The sequence below is a fragment of the Sitophilus oryzae genome, unplaced genomic scaffold (genome assembly GCF_002938485.1).
Source record: "Sitophilus oryzae breed Bouriz unplaced genomic scaffold, Soryzae_2.0 scaffold_1840_pilon_pilon, whole genome shotgun sequence".
In the NCBI taxonomy this organism is placed as follows: Eukaryota; Metazoa; Arthropoda; class Insecta; order Coleoptera; family Curculionidae; genus Sitophilus; species Sitophilus oryzae.
In genome coordinates this window covers 405,128-427,751 of record NW_022146547.1, presented here as the reverse complement: position 1 = coordinate 427,751, position 22,624 = coordinate 405,128, and the positions used below count along the sequence as shown (strand labels likewise).

Below are 22,624 nucleotides of genomic sequence, written 5' to 3'. Positions count from 1 at the left end.
GCCTGAAATTTGTAGGGTAGTATTCAGAGACCCTCCTGGAGCCTCCATACCAAATTTAAAGCGTCTAGCTTAAGTTTTATATTTGACGTTTACTCTATTTGGGCTCTGCGGTACGACCACTTCCGGGTGAGATAGAGGTCTGAAACTTCTAGGGTAGTATCAGAGGCCATCCTGGAGTCTCCATATCAAATTTGAGGCTTCTAGCTTAAGTTTTATATTTGACGTTTACTCTATTTGGGCTCTGCGGTACGACCACTTCCGGGTGAGATAGAGGTCTGAAACTAGTAGGGTAGTATCAGAGGCCATCCTGGAGTCTCCATACCAAATTTGAGGCTTCTAGCTTAAGTTTTATATTTGACGTTTACTCTATTTGGGTTCTGCGGTACGACCACTTCCGGGTGAGATAGGAGATCTGGAAATACATCCGGGAGCCATAAACTGAACTTCAAGGAAAGACTTGTTGACGTTTACTCATTGCAAACGACCACAGGTGAATAGAGATCTGGTATCAGAGACCCTCCTGGAGCCTCCATACCAAATTTAAAGCGTCTAGCTTAAGTTTTATATTTGACGTTTACTCTATTTGGGCTCTGCGGTACGACCACTTCCGGGTGAGATAGAGGTCTGAAACTTGTAGGGTAGTATCAGAGGCCATCCTGGAGTCTCCATACCAAATTTGAGGCTTCTAGCTTAAGATTTATATTTGACGTTTACTCTATTTGGGTTCTGCGGTACGACCACTTCCGGGTGAGATAGAGGTCTAAAACTTCTAGGGTAGTATCTGAGACTCTCCTGGAGTCTCCACACCAAATTTCAGAATTATAGTTTAAGTTTTAATTTTCTCGATTACTCTAATTGGGCTATGCGGTACGACGAAAAGAAATCTATAAAATATGCGTGACAAATAATTTTTGTCTTATTATAGAGAATATAATATATAGGGTGGTCCGATCTGTATTCCGGAAACTTTGGCAGCATATTTTGCAGATAAAAATAAGTAAAAATCTTCGTAAAAATGTATCTACTAAAATGCTTAGTTCGGAGATACAGGGTGTAGAAGTTTCATTTTTATTTCGAATTTTTTCCAAATAATTTGTGAAGTAACGTCAAAGTTTAGATGAAAATTGGTGTCTGGAAGTTTTTTGATATGAGGAATTTGATAATTTTGGTAAAAAATCGAAATAAAAATGAAACTTCTACACCCTGAACTCCCATCGTAAGCTTCTTAGGACATACTATACATTTATTAGAACTTTTTTACTTAGTTTTATCTGCAGAATATGCTGCCGACGTTTCCGGACTATAGTTTGGGCGATCCTGTGTATATAGAAATTTAATTAACTGCTAATGTCGTTATTATTGTTTATTATAATTAAAAATAACGGTTTAATAATACGTCAAAAGGATATCTTTAAGCCATTACTTGACAAAATGGCGAATAATCTTTTTTTTTACATTACAAATATTGTTTTCCAATTTATATTATAATACTACCTTATGATCGAAAAAAAAACGGCGCCGGCGTCCAGTTGGCTGGGAAATGACGATCGATGACATTTCCCATATAAATTTATATATAAAATGACAGCGATCTTCATTTCATAGCCATCGCTGACGCCGTTTTTTTTTGATCATACGGTATATATTTCTAGAGATTCAAATGTACCAGCTCTCTAATTAAAAATATCTTCAAATACCCCAACTCTTTAATTGTTAAACAACTCAATACCAATAGATTTTTTACAATGAATTATCTATTATTCTTTATCTAAATATTATAGGCAACCCAACTTTTCCTTCTTCAATAATATTTATTAAATATGTTATTAACATATTGTTGCGAGCCGGTGTGGACTCGACCTAACCTCACAATATGGCCCGCCCTCGGATGACCTTAACATCGCATAGACACCGCAATGATTCATTCGTTCGAGAAGAATCGAGACCCACTAGAATGGACTAGTACATACGAGAACATTCGAAAACCTTCTCTATGCGCCTAACGATCTATGGACTATTCTAGATTTCTTTTGCTGTAGATATAAAAGCCGGCGGCAGTGGCCTAGAGAGGGCAGTTATAAATATACCAGTGCAGTTGACGCGCTAAAATTCTAAATAAATTCTTAGTTATAAATCGTTTGTAAATAGTTCTATAAGTCTTTTATCGTTATTGTTTTTGTTAATTAGTGTTAAATAAATAGTGTTTAAATAAATTGTGACTTTCTATCCACACGGAACCGACGAAAAACGTAACAATTGGTGTCAAGTGTGGCGTGTGTGATAGACTAGGAAAATAAAAAGACAGACAATGGCTCCAAAAAAATTGAAAGACCTGAAAGTGTCGGAATTAAAATGCATACTGGAAGAGAGGGAATGCGAGACAGATGGAAAGAAAAGCATTTTGCAAGCCAGACTGAGAGACGTTTTGATTGAGGAAGGTGAGGATCCTGACACATTTTGCTTTGAGTTGGAAGGTGACCTTGACTCGTGCCTACAAAAATTAGAAGACAGTTTGAATGACAAAATTACAGAAAATTTCCGGGAATTGCAAGACAACTTAAACGGGGATTTGAATTATTTAGAAGATAAAATGATAAAAATTCCCAGGATTTAATTAATATTTTAGAAGATAAGATCGCAGAAAATTCTAAAGACATACAGGCCAGCTTTAATAATAAAATACTTAATTTAGAAGAAAAGATAACAGAAAATTCCAGGGAATTAGAAGAGAAGATAACAGATACACAAGACAAAATAACAGAGATTGAGGAAGATGTAAATAGAAAAATCGAAATTTTAAGAGAAGAAATAGCGAAGTCAAATTCACCAAAATGTCAAGAAACATCGGATGTGCCGAAACTAGTCGAAAATAAGTATATCTCAAAGTCAGTTATTAAGCCTCCACAGTTTGATGGAAAAACCGCTTGGGCCAATTATTTTTGCCAGTTTGAGGCGAGAGCGAACGGATGGACAATCGCTGAAAAGGGTACCGCTTTGACTGTCGCACTGCGAGGAGATGCGACTGATATCCTGCAGACATTGTCACCATCGGAACAGGGAGATTATCAGCAATTGGTACGACATTTAGAAATGAGGTACGGCCAAGCTCATTTGGAACATGTCTATCATTCACAGCTAAAAAATCGCATTCAAAAGTCAAATGAGTCTCTGCAGGAGTTTGAAGCCGACGTAGCCCGCCTGGTTCGCCTTGCGTATCCTGCTACGCCCGAGAATGTTATGGAGCGGTTGGCAGTACAGACATTCTCCGATGGCTTACGTGACAGGGAGACAAGGCAAGCGCTTCTTCTAGCCCACCCAACGCGCTTGGTGGATGCTTTAGCACGTGCCCTAGAATTTGAGGCCGCGAAACAGTTCTCGGTCTCTAGTGAGAGTACGGGCGGTCAACCAATGTTCCGACAAATCCGTGGAAAGCATTGTACGGAAAGTCATGGAGGAGTACATGGGCAAGAAAGGACCGACTTGTTGCTGGAATTGCGGCCAGGCAGGACACGTAAGAAGTCACTGTCAAGAAAAAGACGTGGACTCGGTTTCGCCAAGTGTCGAATCAAAGGGACACATATGGAGCAGTACCCAACAGGTTCCAACGAAAACTGTTCAAGTCGCATCGCTACAACACAAGTTCAACAGCATTTTTGTGGCTAGTTTCGTGGATGGAGAGTTACGGACCATGCTGTTGGATACGGGTGCGACCAAAACGATCATCAGGCCGGATATCCTTAAAACATCAAAAAGGATTAAAACAACACAATGGCGACTACGTACAGCTACAGGAAGCTGCGCTCTCATCCATGGAGAGGTAGATCTTAATTTTGTTATCGGAAGCACCTGTTTTAATCATCGAGTGTTAGTAGCAGACATCGAAGATGAACTTATTCTCGGAATGGACATCGTGACCACTAGAGGTTTTGAACTAAACCTCAAACAAGAAATTTTGAAAATAAATGAAGAAGAAGTGGTTCTACATCGAAAATGTGAGGAGACGCTTCGCGTGGTAGTAGCAGAAGATGTTTCGATCCCTGAGCGCTGTGAGATATTTTTGGATGGTCGCCTGGAAGGTAAAACGAATAATGGGAGTATTATTCTGTTGGAGCCAAGGAACCATGACAGCGAAATAGGACGAGGGGTCGCTGTTGGAAAACCCCTGCTACGAGCGAAGAAGTCTGTACCGGTAAGAGTAATGAACACGAATTATCATTCTGTATCCTTGAAGAAGGGAACCCTGTTAGGGTACTGTTGTTCGGCCTCCTCAGTCATTCGAAGCGTGGAAGCCTCCAAAGTTTCGATTTCAAAAATTCCGGACAAAATGGTTAAGGAGTTAGTAAACGTTAAGGGATTATTTCCCGAAGATAGTAGAAAATTGAGAAACCTGATAATCAAGTATCAAGATGTGTTTGATAAAGGAGAAGCAGGACATAGAGGTCGTACCAATTTAGTACAACATAAAATTGACACCGGAGATGCACGACCAATCAAACAAAATCCGAGTAGACTGCCGCTCGCCAAACGTGAAGAAGCTGACAAAATCCTTCGAGAAATGAAAGAAGAGGGTGTCATCGAACCATCTAACAGCCCGTGGACATCGCCGGTAGTACTAGTAAAGAAGAAAGACGGTACCACCAGGTTCTGTGTTGATTATCGGCAGCTCAATAATGTTACCAAGAAGGATAGTTATCCCCTGCCGAGGATAGACGATACTCTAGACACGTTGGCGGGATCGACAATATTCTCTACCTTGGATCTGAAGACTGGATATTGGCAAGTCGACATGGCGCCTAAAGACAGGGAGAAGACAGCGTTCTCGGTGGGCTCCGGACTGTGGCAATTTACCGTCATGCCTTTTGGATTGTGCAACGCGCCAGCTACCTTAGAAAGACTAATGGAGTCTGTGTTAAAGGGACTATCCTGGACCACCTGTTTAGTGTACCTGGATGACATTATAGTGATGGGGAAATCCTTCGACGATCATCTGAAGAATTTGGAAGAAGTTTTCAAGCGACTTGCGAGCTCTGGTTTGAAACTTAGCCCCAAGAAATGTCATCTGTGTCAAGAAAAGGTACACTACTTGGGCCATGTAGTCTCCTCCCAAGGAGTTGCGGTAGATCCACAGAAGACCAAGACAGTGGAAGAGTGACCGATACCCAAAGACAAACATGAACTCAGAAGCTTTTTGGGGCTATGCACATATTATCGCCGTTATGTACAGGGTTTCACCACCATCGCAAAACCATTGACCAGACTTACCGAAGGCGAGAGGCGTTTCTCTTGGGACTCAGATTCTGACGAGGCATTCCGAAGATAGAAGAAAGCCCTGACTAGTGCGCCTGTACTTAGCTATCCTCTTGGCAACGGAAACTTTATATTAGATACCGACGCTAGCAATGTTGGATTAGGCGCTGTTCTGTCTCAGATCCAGGATGGTCAAGAAAAAGTCATTGGTTATTTTAGTAAGACCTTGTCAAAACCGGAAAGGAACTACTGTGTAACCAGACGAGAATTACTAGCAGTAGTTAAAGCAGTGGAACACTTCTACAAGTATCTCTATGGAAGAAAGTTCTTGTTAAGAACAGACCATGCTGCTTTGAAATGGCTGTTGCAGTTTAAGAATCCTGAAGGGCAGGTAGCTAGATGGATTGAACGATTACAAGAATTTGACTTCGACACAGAACATCGAGCTGGGGCAATCCATCGAAATGCCGACGCACTTTCCAGAAGACCTTGCGCTAAGGACTGTAAGCATTGTTCCCGAGCAGAAGAGAAAGAAGTGAAACTCCTAAGAACAACTGTGGTTAATGATAGTTGGCAACCCGAAGATCTTGCAAATGACCAAACCAGTGACCCAGAATTAGGTTTAGTAATTAACTGGAAAAACACAGGCCAAAGACCAACGTGGGAAGAAGTTTGCAGATATTCGCCGAACGTAAAGTCGTACTGGGCCAGTGGAATTCCTTGGTAATAGATAACGGACTACTTCGCCGTGTGATCGAGCGACCGGAGGGACAAGAAGAGAGAAGGCAAATCGTCATTCCAAAGAAGAGGGTCCCAGAAGTCTTGGAGGAAGTTCACAATGGAACCAGCGGTGGACATCTTGGTGTTACCAAGACACTTGGCAAGCTGCGTGAACGGTTCTACTGGGTGAACTGCAAAGAAGATGTGAGGGCCTGGTATAAGAAATGTGACACTTGCGCAGCCCTCAATGGGCCATAAAAGCGTGGTAAAGCCCCTATGCGCCAGTACAATGTTGGCAGTCCCTTCGAACGAATACCGATCGACGTGGCTTGTCCTTTTCCGGAGACGAACGATGGCAACAAATACATTGTGGTACTAATAATGGACTAATAACTACTAATGGATTACTTCAGCAAATGAGTCGAGGCCTACGCGTTGCCAAATCAAGAAGCGTCCACCGTTGCTGATGCCCTTGTTAAAGAATGGATCTGCAGGTTTGGTGTTCCCATGGAGCTTCATTCAGATCAGGGAAGAAACTTTGAATCCAATCTGTTCCAAGGCGTCTGTGAAATCCTGAACATCCGAAAGACCAGGACGACTGCTCTACATCCACAATCCGATGGGATGGTTGAACGCATGAACAGAACTATCAACCGTTATCTGGCCAAAATAGTCTCTGACCACCAAAGAGACTGGGACAAATTTCTTCACCTGTTCCTGTTGACCTACCGTTCATCCATCCAAGAATCTACAGGGCAAACTCCAGCCAGCATCGTTATGGGACGGGAAGTGCGCCTACCTTGTGATCTGAAATTTGGTTGCCGACCGGGAGAAGAATCGCCGGAGAAGATTATGTCCACACACTACGTCAAAGGATGGACGACATTCATCAGAGAGTCCGCCTAAATATTCAAAGTGCTAGTGACCGAATGAAGGAACACTACGACATTCAAGCTGAGCATGGAGGATACCAACCAGGGAAGTTGGTGTGGCTATATAACCCGCAGAGACGTCGTGGGTTATCTCCGAAGCTACAATCCTCGTGGGAAGGGCCATACGAAGTCATGGATAGAATTAATGACGTCGTATACCGTATCAGAAAATTGCCAAAAGGAAAACCGAGGGTAGTCCATTTCAACCGTTTGAGCCCCTACCAAGGCGAAATAGAAGATCGTGCTGGGACCGTGAGAACCTGCAGCTTTGATCCCCCTGATTCGGAGATGTCCTTTGACGATTTCATGGCCCGATACAACAGCAGTGAGAAGGCTCGCTATGGTGTAACCAAAGAAGATCAACGAGACCTCTTTTCCGTGCCTCCTGATTATTCGCTCGCTCATTGTGTGGCTCGAGATTTGCGGATGTCCAGAGGAATCGCTGCGACGTTCAATGAGAAGTTTGGGCGTGTCGGAGAACTACGCCGACAGGATCCAGAGGTTGGAAGCGTCTTGAGGCTAACCGACAATGCACATGGTCAAGCAAGGCACATCTTCTACCTGGTCACCAAGGAATGGTCCCCGAGTAAGCCGACTTATCTCAATCTATGGAAGACCCTGATTGAACTGAGAGAAGCCCTGCTAAACAACAACATTGCACGATTAGCCATTCCGAAGCTGGCGTGTGGACTCGATGGTTTGAGTTGGCGTACAATCCGGAACATGATTGAAGTCTTGTTCAGATTTACGGGAATCGAGATCCTCGTTTGCTGCTACAACCCAAAGCTGAGATCGGGAGAGAAAACTGTAGACTGCTATTTCTACCAGACTTCGCAATGTACCAGGGGCCAGCTTTGCAAATACCTTCATTCACCGTATACATCTCGGGACGAGCATGTGCCTAAAAAGGGGGCAGTGTTGCGAGCCGGTGTGGACTCGACCTAACCTCACAATATGGCCCGCCCTCGGATGACCTTAACATCGCATAGACACCGCAATGATTCATTCGTTCGAGAAGAATCGAGACCCACTAGAATGGACTAGTACATACGAGAACATTCGAAAACCTTCTCTATGCGCCTAACGATCTTTGGACTATTCTAGATTTCTTTTACCTGTCGGTATAAAAGCCGGCGGCAGTGGCCTAGAGAGGGCAGTTATAAATATACAGTTGACGCGCTAAAAACGTCAAAATAAATTCTTAGTTATAAATCGTTTGTAAATAGTTCTATAAGTCTTTTATCGTTATTGTTTTTGTTAATTAGTGTTAAATAAATAGTGTTTAAATAAATTGTGACTTTCTATCCACACGGAACCGACGAAAAACGTAACAATATTATAGTTATAAATAAATTAAATGATAACAAGAAAATAATATTACTAAGGGTTTAATAAAATCGTTAGGAAAAAGGTAGTATAAATTAAAAACAAAACCGGCAACATTGCACCATAATTTCTGTGTCAGAATCGGCGACAGTTGAAACAGTGCCTTCTATTAAAAGATCAGCCTACGGGCGGACTTTTGTTTACTTCATCAGCTGTACATACTTAGATATTGGGTTAGATTCCGTTTCAATATTTTGTCGGTTGATTTTTGGTTTTAACTCTTTGATTTTTGGTATTATTTATTATTGTAGTGCAAAAAACTAATTATTTTGGTGTTGAAGTGACATAAACTACTACCAGATATATGGTCACTCTCGGTTTCGCATAAAAAAATAGAAATTTTAAAAATTACACGTTGTGTAAGTGATTTAACCTAAAAGTGCCCATACATTTTTTACTTATCGTGATTTTTGTGTGTGTTTTTTAAGACTCTAACAATTCATCAATAAAGCTTAAGTGGAGTGTGTTTTTGGTGCTATGCCTCATCTTTGTTGTGTTCCTGGTGGAAAGGATAGTTACTAAGGATAGTTATTATACTAGGCAGCCTAAAGTGTCCGGAAGAGCAAGAAAAGTGGGTACGAGTTATAAATCAAGAGAATTTTATTGAAAATATCTTTAATAAATTTAAAAATAATATTCTCCCATGATGGTATTAATGAAAACTGGACAATTATGTTATTTTACTCATATTGTGGAATCTCCACTCAAGTGTTGCTGGTTCAGCTTCGATAGATTCAAACACGTAAGTAGGTATTATGATCTAGGGAAAAATAAAGAATATGTGTATTAGAGATCATGAAAAAAGATTATTATTATGAGTTCAAATTTTTAAAAAGAGATTTTGTAAAGACAAGACTGATACAGTTTAAAAAGAAGAATGTGTTTTTGTTTGATAATATATAATGTATGTTAAGCATAACATATATTTGTTCAGTAATTTTTAATGAATAGTATTGATTATTTATAATACCAAATTAATATCAAATATTTAAGTGATGGCTGAATACAATATGAATAAAATAACAATAAAATTGGTATATTTGCATAATACAAAATTAAGTTTTAAGAATAAAGGTGTTACTTAAAATACTAAGAAATTCATATTTCTTTGTTTTAATTGGTCTAATGTTATTTACATTTTACGTAAGAATTATACCGTATCATCGAAAAAAATCGGCGTCTAGTTGGCTTGGAAATAAATATCGATGACATTCCCTAAATAACTGTACACATAAAATAATTAACTAGAATTTTACAATCTTGGAAAATTTGATATTCTTGAACCTTGATTCTAAATATTCTAAATTTTTTTTGATTTTCTTGGAATTTAGGTTCAGGGAAAAACGCTGATTGATTTTTCATTTGTTTTTTCATTATTTTTTATTTGGTTTAAAAAAAACAGTTTCGAGCTAACATTATAGCCTCCATCAGTGTTGTGTCATATGAAAAAATAGTGTCGAATATAATCCAAAAATTGCATATAAAATATTCACACCACGCACATAATGTTTACTGCGTACTCCATAGTCAATGTAGATAATTTTAGTGTTAAGAATAATAATTTTAAAAAATATGTGGTCATCTTTTGATAAGTTTATATTAGTTTATTAATTGCAGTAAACATTATGAGGTGTGATTATATTGTATATGTAATTTTTGGATTATATTCGACACTATTTTCCTCATATGACACAACACTGTGAAGGCTATAGTTAGCCGAAACGTTTTTTTAAACCAAATAAAAAATAATGAAACCCAAATGAAAACTTAATCAGCGTTTTTCCCGAACCTAAAATCCCAAGAAAATCAAAAATTTTAGAATAATTTAACATATAAAATGCCAGCGATCTTCATTTCATAGCCATCGCTGACGCCTTTTTTTAGATAATATTGTATTATTTGTAAATATAATTTTTCGAACATTGATACTTGCAAAATATACATATAAATTTTGTGAATGCAAATAATAATACATCACTATTAGTAGATTCAATGTTTTTTGTTAATTTAGATCGATTTTCAAGCCCCAAAATTTAAAATATATTTACATTTTACCCATTATCTTATGTACCTATACATTATTTGTACATTGTAAAACATTTGCTGCATTTGTATGGTTCATAGTTTATTTGCCAAAGTATTTATTACTATGAATAGGTATATATGTTGTAGTTATTAACTGTATATTATGTATATTTCATGTAAACTATATCATTTTTAAAATACAAACCAAAAATCAGAGGAATAATTATGTTTTCCATGTATTCTACAACATATTTATTAATCCATTATATCTAACTAGCGTGACGTCATGAATCTCGCCCGGAGGCTGATCTTTTAATAGAAGGCACTGGTTGAAATATTTGAAGGCCGTTCATGTTTATTATGTGTTTATTTGATAATTATTACCATATTAAATATATTTTTTAAACAAAATATTGTTTATTTGGTACAGAAACAAATTATAATAACTTATATACACTAATATTGAAGCCTAGGTATGCATTTATGGTAATGGTGTGGATCCGGTGGCTGACCTTGAAACGAGTTTCTGCTGCATATAGCCACAGACACTACGCATGCGCACATCTTCGATGTTGCCAGATTGTAAGTTATTTTGGAATTATTTTCAGTAGAAAACAAATATGTGCTTTTCAGTGTTTTTTGTCAATATATACCGTATGATCGAAAAAACGGCGTCCAGTTGGCTGGGAAATGACGATTGAGGACATTTCCCATATAAAATGACAGCGATCTTCATTTCATAGTCACCGCTGACGCTATTTTTTTTTCAATCATAGTACGCGGTATATTATTTATATCAAGGATTTATATATTATTTTAATATTTCGCACAACACGTGAACGCTTATTATGTATTTTCATAGTCAATAAAATTAAATAGAAATAAAACTCTAGATTTCTATAATTAATCTAATTGCTCTAGATTATTATGCTACGTTTAAAAAGGGCTTTATTAAAAATTCGGGAAATTATATGTCCAAGTTCTTCCTTTTTTTTAATTTTTAAATGCTGTAGCTCCATGTCATGTTCATAATAAGTTTTCTGCTACTTTAAGATTTCTCTATTCTTACACCTAATTTATGTGATTTTCTTAGCTATAATATGATTTATAAACCATATTTTTCCTAATGGAAGGATGGAATAGGATATGCAAAATTAAGATATTTTAACATTTATTTTCCAGACAAAGCATAAGATTAAGACATAATAAATATTATAAGAAAGATCTTAATATAAATCACAAACTAAGTCTTAATTTGGTCTTGTATAAACACAGGTATAAAACTAATAAGATCAAAACTCAACCTTCACCATATTGTCAAGATTTGGCATTATAGGAAACAAGAAATTGCAGTAAATTAAGAAAAGAATATCAAAGTACACGATATTAAATACTGTAATGTATTCTACGATACAAACCATCTCCCTTCTAAAGAGAAAAAGATAAAACATAAAGCTTATTTTAGTCTTATCAACACTCTTCGATAAAATATATGTCTAAAATTGCTATTAATCCACTAACTTGATATTTTTAAGAAATTATATGATACAAACATTACAATCAAAGTATATTATATTAGTAACATTATAGGTAAAATATGTTACCTCTATCTCCCATTGACGTGTATTGTTCTATAAGACTCGTCATGGTAATATTTCAAAACATCAATATACATAATATAATGAAAACTATTGTTGCCTGTAAATAACTAGAAATTAAATAACTTGAAAGAAATAAAATAATTCTAATAAGTTTAAAACCATTAGAAAAAATCCGTAAATGATAATTTTTAATTCTAATGTAAATATATAAATAAATGTTATTATTATTCAACCACTTCCATATCTCTGTTATTATTACGTACAGTTTTATATATTCATAATACTTTCATTTACAATCTTCATTATCCTTCTTACCTTAATTTTGGATATCAAGATAAATCTGAAATTATAAAATTAATTATAGAATTTGTATTATTATTGATTAACACTCAAAAAAAAAATTCAACTGCAAATAATTCGAAAATAAACTGCAATTTGGCAACATCGACGATGTGCGCTTGCGTAGTATCGATGATCAAATGCTGCAAATCTGGCCTTCAAGGTCAGCCACTGGATCCACACCTTTACCGTATTTATTAATAAAATAGGTGAATTTAGTGTTCCACCGCAGAGCCCAAATGTTACCGTATTTATTAATAAAATAGGTGAATTTAGTGTTCCACCGCAGAGCCCAAATGTTACCTATCCTATAACCTCATTGTTTTCTAAAATTAGCTGGGTTATTTATTATTTGTAGATTACTGATATATTTTACAAGGATTTGCCCGACAAGAAATCTATATTTATTTCTTTTTCTGCGTGATATAAGGGTGATATTTATAAGGAGAATTTCTTATACATAGAATAGATACTGTGAGTTATCGGTGATTTTACTCATATTCATTTATTTCTAACATTCTGTAATATCGAGTATACTATATGTATTTACAAATCCGTATAAGTACGATAATGTTCTCACTTTTTTCAGGAAAGAAAAATTTACTTGAAATGGATGAACTAGGAAATACTATAGAGAAATTAGAAATTTGCAGACTGTGCTTAAGTCTTACCGTTACAAAATTTAATATTTTTACAGATGATTTTCCGAAAATGATAGAAATGTTAACATCCATAAAGGTAATTGAATGTAAAAACTATAAATGAGAGAGCTAAAAACTGGTAAAAAGCTCATTTTACTTATAACTCAATTTATGTTTTAGTTCAATTCATAATTATTTTCCTTTAACATAACACAAATTTGTTATAGATTAAATCTGATGATGCTTTACCAAAAATATCTTGTCTAAAATGTACTAGAGATGTTAAATCGGCCTTTATGGTAAGAAGACGAATCATTCAGTCATACAGGCTATTAAATTCCAAAATTAATAGAATGAGACAATCGCAAGTTCGCAATAACATTGAAAGTACAAGTCGAACGTTGATACACAATTTAATAAGTCTAGAAAATATTACAAACACAGTAAGCAGGGATAATGAGTCTCTGACAAGGATTGATAATGTAGAGAAGAGAATGGTGCAAACTCCAGTACTTACAGTTAAAACTGAAAGTGACAAACATTTAGGAATGCATAATGTATCTCATGAGCTACCTGTTAATGCACAAAATGATTTAAAGCTACTTGAAAGTAGGCAAAAAACATCATCCTGGAAAACAATGAGCAATAATGACCAACTGAGTATCATCAAATGGATAGAAAGAAAAGAAATCAAAACAACAAATCTTACAAGCAGGTTAGCTTCTACTCAACAACAGAGAAAAAAGGAACTGTTAAAAATGTACTGCAATCACTGTCAAATTAAATTCACCAATAGAACCGCTTTTAACAACCACATGACAAGACATAAAAGCAAAACATGTCCAGTATGTAATAAATTAGTTAGAAGTAGTTATTTTAAGAAGCACATGACCTTTCACGAGTCATGTCCCGTTATATGTGAAGTTTGCGGTGAGACTTGCAAGAACCTTTGTAGTTTGAAGATGCATTTTACATACTATCACAAGAATCCATCTATGTTGGTATGCGAGGACTGTGGTAGATTGTTCCGTACAAAAACAAAGTTGCTATATCATCGGAGAAAGGATCATACGAAAGAGAGGAATTATAAATGTGAAACGTGCGGAAAAACATTTTTTTTGAAACGTAAGTACTAAATGTAGTAGATCTATATCTAATCAAACCTTAAGCGACCAACAAAAAATTAAAATTGGAATTCCACAAGGAACCGTGTTAGGACCAATACTTTTTGTACTATATATAAACTCCTTATTAAAACTATCTATCAATGGTCTAACTATATCTTATGCAGATGACACAGCCCTGGTTGTTTCGGGAGATAGCTGGGAAGATGTAAAAACTAAAACAATAGATTGTTTGACAAAAGTAAAAATATGGCTTCAAAATTACAAATTAACATTGAATTTAGAAAAAACCAAATACATAGCGTTCTCACTCACAAGGGCAAACCGACCACAATATAGCACCATTGCAATTGACGATTATTCTATTAAAGAAACTCCATCAATAAAATATCTTGGAATTGTGATTGATACATTTTTGAAGTGGCAACCTCATATTGATTACATATCCAGAAAAATTCGTAAATTAGTTCATAAATTTTACCTTTTGAGAGACTTTCTAAATAAAAACATCCTAATTATGATTTATAAAGCTCTTGTGGAATCAATAATAAGGTATGGTATTTTGGTATGGGGAGGGCTTTATGAAAGCAGCTTATATAAATTAAATATAATACAAAAATATATTTTAAAAATAATTTATAGAAAAAACAGACTTTTTCCTACACACTTGCTATTTGATAGGGAAACTGTTAATGTTAGAACAATTTACATTTCACAGAACTCGACAAACAAAACAAATCAGATTACCAATGAGTACCAATAACCTTAATTTAAGGTATGTTACTTATTTCGGGCCTAAGCTATAAGCTATATAATTTGTTGCCATTGGAGGTGAGAAATTGTGTGAAACTGAAACAATTTAAATTATTAAGCAAAAATATAATATATGGAAACTACAATCAATTTGAAAGGTATTTTGTCTAACTGTAGTGTATTATTTTTGTAAATCACTTTATTTAAGTATGTTTAATGGTTGTATATCTTGGTCATTCTTTTATTTTTTGGACAGCTTATTTTCGCTAGCACCTTTTTTTTACCACTTATTTTGATTATGTAAAGTTTTGATATTATGGAATATCCTTTAAAATAAAATAAAGTTTCATTATACCTTTAAAGTACATACAGATGTTACACATCTAGGTACTTCATCCTATAGATAATATTTAGAATAATATTTGTTAAATATCAAATAGTATATCATAGCTTCATTCAGTTGTATTATTATTATTATTAAATAATTTTTTTACATTTTACTAGCTATTTAAGTTGAAATTGACTGCTGTTTTTTTTTATTAACAATCGAAAATGTAATTTTATTTTAAATTTTGATTTATAATAATCAGGATCCGGCAATAGAGCGTCCGGCATTTGTAGCTTCTGTAATAAAAAAAATTTGGAATTTTGTATCAGTGGCAATGTGGAGAAGGGAATTTTAATTTCTACAGAGTGGCTCAAAAAACTGTGAGTGGATCTGGATGATTTTTTAAGTGGAACTCCCTGTATTTTATTGCATTCTGCATTCTTGGCTTTGACAAACGCTTTACATGATCCTGAGATATTGTTAAATATATTTTGATAGTTTCAGAAATACTAATAAATAAATAAAAAATATATTTTTCAGCCTTTCCAGAAAGAATGCCTTTTTGTCAAAATGTCAATAATAAAAAAGTTTTTCCTCTTGTAACGACAATTCGGGGACATACTGTATATTATATTCCATTTTTATTTTTAGTTTACCTCACAAAGCACATCAATATGAAACATATGAAAATGAGACCACATATATGCGAGTATTGTGGTAAAGGCTTCTCGGGTAAACATGCGTTACGCACGCACGTTAGGCAACATACCAATGAGGCTCCTTACCAATGCAATATTTGCGGAGAGGGATTTAGGCAAAGAGTATCTTTAAGAGGACATTTAAAAAGTAAACACAGCATCCAGGAGGAAAATACGCAATTCTGCAAGATTTGTGGCAAAGGTTTTGCATCGGTTGTAGCGCTGGACGTTCATTCTCGTCTACACGCTGAAATAAAGTGTCCATGGTGCACCGATACTTTCGCTGATAAGACTTATTTAGAGCAGCACGTAAACTCGACACATCCCGATGCAGGCGCTGAGGTCATAGAAGCAGAAGGTCTTGAGTGGGTGAATTTGTAAAACCATTTAATAATATAATTCGTTTTTTAATTGTTTGCCTTTGTTTTTATAAATATGCTTTATGTTAAGCCTAATGGTTGATTCTCACTATACCTTCCGTTACCGGTCCATATCCCAAACTAAAACCTAAAATATGGTAGATTTTAAAAAAGAAACCCAAAATAATATGAAAAAAATATTTCAGATTAAATTTTTCTAAGAAACTATTTTTCTTTAAACTGTATTTGAAGTAATAATTTACAGATTACATTTACATTACATAACTTTACAGAAAATTGTAACAAATTAAAAAACACACTGAAACAATGCACAAAAAATACGGTGACGATTCACTTTAGGGCTGTCGCGAGGATTGCATTTAAAATAAAAATTTTGCTACCAAAACAAAGTAAAAGACATTTGTGAAAGAACTAGGTGAGGAATATTCGATTTCTTAAAACCTATGCTTAAAACAGTTTTTGTAAAATAAATAACACAAATGGGTACTATTTTTGACGCGGAGGCGGCGGAGTAATGTCGGGTGTTCGATATTTACGTTCCGATTGACGGATGGCGTCTTGTTGCTCTAACGCGCATGCTCATACCGGGAACATGGACGCTTTTAAATTTACGCTACCCTTGTACATTTTTTATTTATTTAGAGTTGTTGGTAACGGCGATCAAAATACGCCTACGGCGTATTTTGATCGCGTTGGTTAGTCTCTGGTGTTTTTTGGTATTTTATATATATTTTATATATTCGTTGATTTTCTTAAAAACTATTGCACGAAAAGCTATGAAAATATTTTTGAGGTTAGAAAATTTTTCTCGCTTATTTTACAAAAAATCGCATTTTTCCTCACCTCAAGTTCTTTATTTTAGTCTAAAAAGGCAGAATATCCACTTTATTTTATAGAAAATTTGTTAATTTTGACAGCCCTAAAGTGAAACGGACCCAAAAATACCTTATACACTGCATCTCTTCATAACATTAATACATTTCAGCACAGAGTCCATGCATGGATCATGGATTTGAATGTTAAAGAGTATAATTTTCTGAAGGTATTTGGAGGAATGATTTGAAGGCAACAATTAGAAGCAGAAACCATCACAAGGATTCCAATCTTGATGCTCCAGCTTTACTTTTTTTTGGCACACACTTTCATCGAAAAGCAGACTACAATCGGTGAGGTTTTCTTATGAAATTCTACGCAAGTACATATCTTCCCTAAAGAGAATCATTTTCTTGGTGTATTCTCCTTTCTTGTCTTCATAATAAGCTCATATCACTGATTATTACATATATGTATCTGAAATAAAAAATGTTACATGTATGTCTTCACAGTTTACACTTAACAATACGAATGGTAGATAAATAATACTAAAAATTATTTAAAATATACTATATAGATCGTACATTTTAACTTAACCAGTAGATTTGTTATCAAACTGAAAAAAAATCATTTACTTTTCTTTTATAAGCATTTTACAAACAGGTCTGTGAAACAGGTATAAAAAAATAAAAATATTTTTAAAATCAAAATTAGTTTAAAATTTTATTCATAGATGACTCTGACTCAACACTTTTTGGGGACAAAAAAATATAGATTTCTTTAAAATTCTAAGAAAATTTTAACCGAAGTTCAACTATTTAACGTTAGATAGTACTAGTTGTTAGTTGTTATTTTTTGTAGCTTAAATATTCAACCCATGATGACGCCACCCATACAAAGTAAAAGCAGAAATCTATATTTGCTTACTTTTATGACTTTCCGTATGGAGGCGCCATAATCGTTTAGACGATAGTTCCAAAAACTCTCACTAAATAAGACTGGCGCTGTAGTCATTTAAACCCGCCTAAACCCATCCTAAACCCGACAAAGGAAAAATTTAAATAGACGGGACGTTTTTTAGTAAAAAAATGTAAGATTTTCTTATTCTTTCTTCAGTAAATATATGCATAGTAGTATGTAAACCAAACTTACTAATTGTAGAAGTAGTTTACTAATTGCAGAAGTAGTTCTTACTTACTAGAATATCTTGAAGACTGAAATGTTACTCCAGTGACCAACGAGTTTCTTCGAGTCGATATATTATTATATATATATATTATTATATATATAATATTTTGATCGCCGTAGGCGTATTTTGATCGCCGTTACCAACAACTCTAAATAAATAAAAAATGTACAAGGGTAGCGTAAATTTAAAAGCGTCCATGTTCCCGGTATGAGCATGCGCGTTAGAGCAACAAGACGCCATCCGTCAATCGGAACGTAAATATCGAACACCCGACATTACTCCGCCGCCTCCGCGTCAAAAAATAGTACCCATTTGTGTTATTTATTTTACAAAACTGTTTTAGCATAGGTTTTTCAGAAATCGAATATTCCTCACCTAGTTCTTTCACAAATGTCTTTTACTTTGTTTTGGTAGCTTAAAAATTTTTATTTTAAATGCAATCCTCGCGACAGCCCTAAAGTGAATCGTCACCGTATTTTTGTGCATTGTTTCAGTGTGTTTTTAATTTGTTACAATTTTCTGTAAGTTATGTAATGTAAATGTAATCTGTAAATTATTACTTCAAATACAGTTTAAAGAAAAATAGTTTCTTAGAAAAATTTAATCTGAAATATTTTTTTCATATTATTTTGGGTTTCTTTTTTAAAATCTACCATATTTTAGGTTTTAGTTTGGGATATGGACCGGTAACGGAAGGTATAGTGAGATCCTGCTCATACACACACGACGTATGGCACACAACGTCATGGGTTTTTAATAAAAAACAGTCAAATTATCGATCAAAAACATTTAATTTAGTGGAGAATCACAGATAACACATAATTGTGTGTTACACAGAGATATGGAAGTGGGAGAATGAGCTTCGACGAGTGCGCATCCAAATTTTTGTCGACGGCAAGATGGCAGACATCTTCCAGGTCTCGCTGTCACTTCCCCTCTTTAATTGACATCTGTTTGTTTTGTTTTGTTTTGTTTTTCGTTTGTGTTGTTATCTAGTTAAAATTTATTATTATCTCAATTATTCTAAACACTAATTCAAAAAGGATTGTTGTATATTCATAGTCATTCTAAGAAAGCTAATACGCCGGGAATAATGATTAGTTTTCATGTGTAAGTTTATACAACATAATTGTGTTTACAGATGATTCAAAACTGTTTATTTTTAGTTTTCCTAAAGGCGATTTGTAAAAATCGTGATTGTAATTGGGAATGGTCAAAAATAAGTGTATGATGTGGCCATTTAAAGAGGATGTTTTTATTACGTGTGGAGGAAGAAGATACTTGGAATCAGTGTTCGTGCTTCTGTAAAACAGTGCACTCTTATAGTGTCCATGAAAGCACAAGTTCAAGTGTACCAGAAATATATCAAATAAGATTGGTCCTTACTTGACAAGAAGATTATTTGGAGGAAAAGAAAACATAAGATAGGGTATTTTAATCGAACAGCGAAAATTTAACACTTTTATTGTAAAGTTTGTTGTAGGTAGTTGTAGTTTTGTGCTAAATATTTCTAACATTAGCAGCAGCCGTGTTCAGAGTGTCAAGAGGAGGAGAATTCAGTTAATTAGATTTATGCACAGTTACAGGTATGAAGGCTTTTTCAAACATAGTATCGAGTTCTATAGTCAACATTTTTAGTATTCCTACAACTGTAAAACAAGGAACATTGGACTGAAAAAATGGCAAGATTTATATAGGAAGAAAGGGTATTATGCCAATAAGAAAATTAAATCTGTAGGCAGAAATTTCTTATTTAAAAACTGTTATGGGGCATATACCGTATGATCGAGAAAAAACGGCGTCAGCGATGGCTATGAAATGAAGATCGCTGTCATTTTATATGTAAATTTATATGGGATATGTCATCGATTGTCATTTCCCAGCCACTGGACGCCGTTTTTTTTCGATCATACGGTATTAATTTGTATCTGTGCCACAAATCACTGAGAAAAATCATATAATATTCATAATTGTTAACGAGATGATATTTGAAGAGTGTTAAAAACGAGACTATTAGTCATGAAGCTTACAATGTTACTTTGTTTCAATATTACACTTTTATTCTTGTAAAATCTATGATGAAGTTCAAAAGCATTTTGCAATGGCCTTAAATTGTGAGCCAGGATTTTTAGCAAAGGTATTTGATGCAATGAAACTTAATCGGTACCTTCCAGTATGTATTTTAGTAAGGGAATTGTCAATCCCATGTTTTTAAATAGATAAAATACAGGCCAAAGTTGACAATATTACAGTTGAGAAGAAACTATTTTATCTTAAAAAAATTTTTCTTAAAATTCTGAGATCATATAATCTAATTTTCTTAATAATAAATTAGGTATATGTATGTTGTACATACAGAATTTTGTTATGGACAAATAAGGATCGACAAGCTTCTTTTGTGCAAAAAATAAATTATTTTTTCTAGTATTACGACAACCATAATGTGTTTTACAAACTTACCGGTAACAGTTTTTGTTTATAATAAAATATTTAGGAATAATTTGGGTTGTTTATCAATATATTAATGACTTGAATTTTGACAAATCGAATTTGTATCAAAATAATTTTACGAAATATAAAATTGATGTTCTATTACAAGATTGAGTTTTTATTGTCGACAAAAACCAGGATAAATACTAATAATAATACCCTTAATAAAATCAATGATGTTTATGTATTATGAAAATATTTGTTAGAGGACATGTTATGTAACAGTTTTTGAAACATAATTTGAAGGGACGAATAAAAAAAATAAAACAAAAACATATTTTTTCTAGGTTTATATTAAAAATACAAGGTAGGTAATCATCAAAAATAATTATGAACCAAATGTTTTTTATGAATATACAACTTGAACAAAAAGTTGTTTAGAACAATTTTTACCAAATTTGCAAAAATTTTAAATTGAAACGCGTAATTCAGTACAAGTAAACATGAAATATTGTAAATACTTATTTAATATCATTTCGAGTGTTTTACGACGAAAAGGTCATCTGTCCGTAGCGTCTTTTGTCAGAATATTCGTATATTTAGTGTATTATATACCAATATTGTACGCAGTTTTGAAACTGATAATTAAATAAATCATATTAATGTTAACTAACCATAATGAATGATAGAATTTCACTAAATTTAAATTGCCCCCCGTATGGTTGAAAACAGCAAATTGATATTTGATTACTTATAGATTACCACCTATATACAAAATGACACGGAGACCTGGAATATGGCGCCCAACTTGATTAGACCTTCTGCGCATGTTGACGCTCATTCTCTATCCCTTCTATTTCTCTGGTGTTACACAGATTATGTGTTATCTGTGGTAATACGTATATGGGTTTAAACCTTTGAATAAGAAGACTAAAGGTTGTCGCCCACTAGACCGCGGCGCCATGTGGAAATTTCTTTTGTCTGCTTGCCATGTATTTAAATGGACCAACGCACATTAGAGCGCGCAGCGCAGAAGCGCGCCGCGGTATTTCCGTCAAGAAGTCGGAAGACTTCTCTAGCAACTTTTTTCCGTCTCCCGCGTTTTGACGCGTTGCTGTGTACGTACTAACAAGGGAAATAATTTTGCATTCGAGTCTTTTCAGTTGGCTTTTTGACTAGGAACTAGTGATACGTATCACTGGTAGAATTGTATTTTTAAAGGTAAATTAGGCAAATCGATTTTCATAAAGGAATATGATATTTTTTTTAGTCTTCCCTCACTAGAGACAGATGGACGAAATGCCTTTCTATCAAAGATTTAATATAATTGAGGGGTGTAGAGGCAAAACCGGCAATCTCCACTTTTTAACAAAAGTGACAATCTCCAATTTTTAAATTCTAATTACCTAAATATATAAAAAAGATCAGGGTTTTTTCACCACATAACTAATATACACATCAGAATAAATAAGAATTATCAAAAGAATTAGTAATTTGTCTCTTATGAAAAAATATGATGAGTAGAGATACCCGGTGTTTTGCTTCTAAAACCCTCAATTGAGGAGTGCGTAAAATGTTTCCTTTATATTTTGTAATGCTGAAAAAAATTATCTTGTTTTTTATTAAATCTGGAAAAAGATGGTAAAATTCTCCAAACTTCTTTCTTTTTTTGTTAATCGTATGAGTCCAAACTTTTCCTCACCCCCTCTTCCTCTTCCTCTATTAGAAGAGCACAAAAAATACGCTTTCGTCCGTACTTGAACTCATTGCTTTAAAAACTAAACTACAGTAAGTAAAAAACACTTCGACTATAACTAAATAGCGTTGCCGCGTTTCAAAGGCGCGCTATAGTGGGCGACAACCTTAAGGAAGGAGCATAATGCTATCCATGTATTCATGCATGGTGGGCGGAAAAAGCGCCATAAAAGCACTCTAGGGTGGGGATCCTTGACAGTTCTGTTTGACGATGCATTTGACACATTTGAATTTGATTTGAAATTTTGTGGATTTGTCAGTCT

The 22,624-nt window shown here is 34.6% G+C and overlaps 1 protein-coding gene across 3 annotated transcripts; it reads left to right on the top strand.

Moving 5' to 3' along the window:
- The first annotated feature begins 10,645 nt into the window (after positions 1 to 10,645).
- LOC115883233 (zinc finger protein 891-like) lies at positions 10,646 to 16,210 on the top strand. 3 transcript variants are annotated; one of them, XM_030901570.1, is made up of 5 exons: positions 10,646 to 10,783; positions 12,609 to 12,724; positions 12,840 to 12,988; positions 13,119 to 14,016; positions 15,748 to 16,210. In XM_030901570.1, exons 3-5 carry the CDS (start codon positions 12,860 to 12,862, stop codon positions 16,173 to 16,175), a joined length of 1,455 nt encoding a protein of 484 aa, XP_030757430.1. In that variant the 5' UTR covers positions 10,646 to 10,783; positions 12,609 to 12,724; positions 12,840 to 12,859; the 3' UTR covers positions 16,176 to 16,210. The 3 variants fall into 3 exon arrangements, with proteins under 3 accessions (XP_030757430.1, XP_030757428.1, XP_030757429.1); XM_030901569.1 differs by lacking the exon at positions 10,646 to 10,783 and adding an exon at positions 12,392 to 12,516; XM_030901568.1 differs by lacking the exon at positions 10,646 to 10,783 and having other exon boundaries at positions 12,382 to 12,724.
- The last annotated feature ends 6,414 nt before the right edge of the window (positions 16,211 to 22,624 follow it).

Bases quoted from the DNA above. Each gene is read 5' to 3' on its own strand.
- LOC115883233 (XM_030901570.1), top strand. From the start codon at position 12,860: ATGGATGAACTAGGAAATACTATAGAGAAATTAGAAATTTGCAGACTG. The intron at 12,989-13,118 runs GTAATTGAATGT...AATTTGTTATAG, and splicing joins AAATGTTAACATCCATAAAG to ATTAAATCTGATGATGCTTT. The intron at 14,017-15,747 runs GTAAGTACTAAA...TTTTATTTTTAG, and splicing joins AAAAACATTTTTTTTGAAAC to TTTACCTCACAAAGCACATC.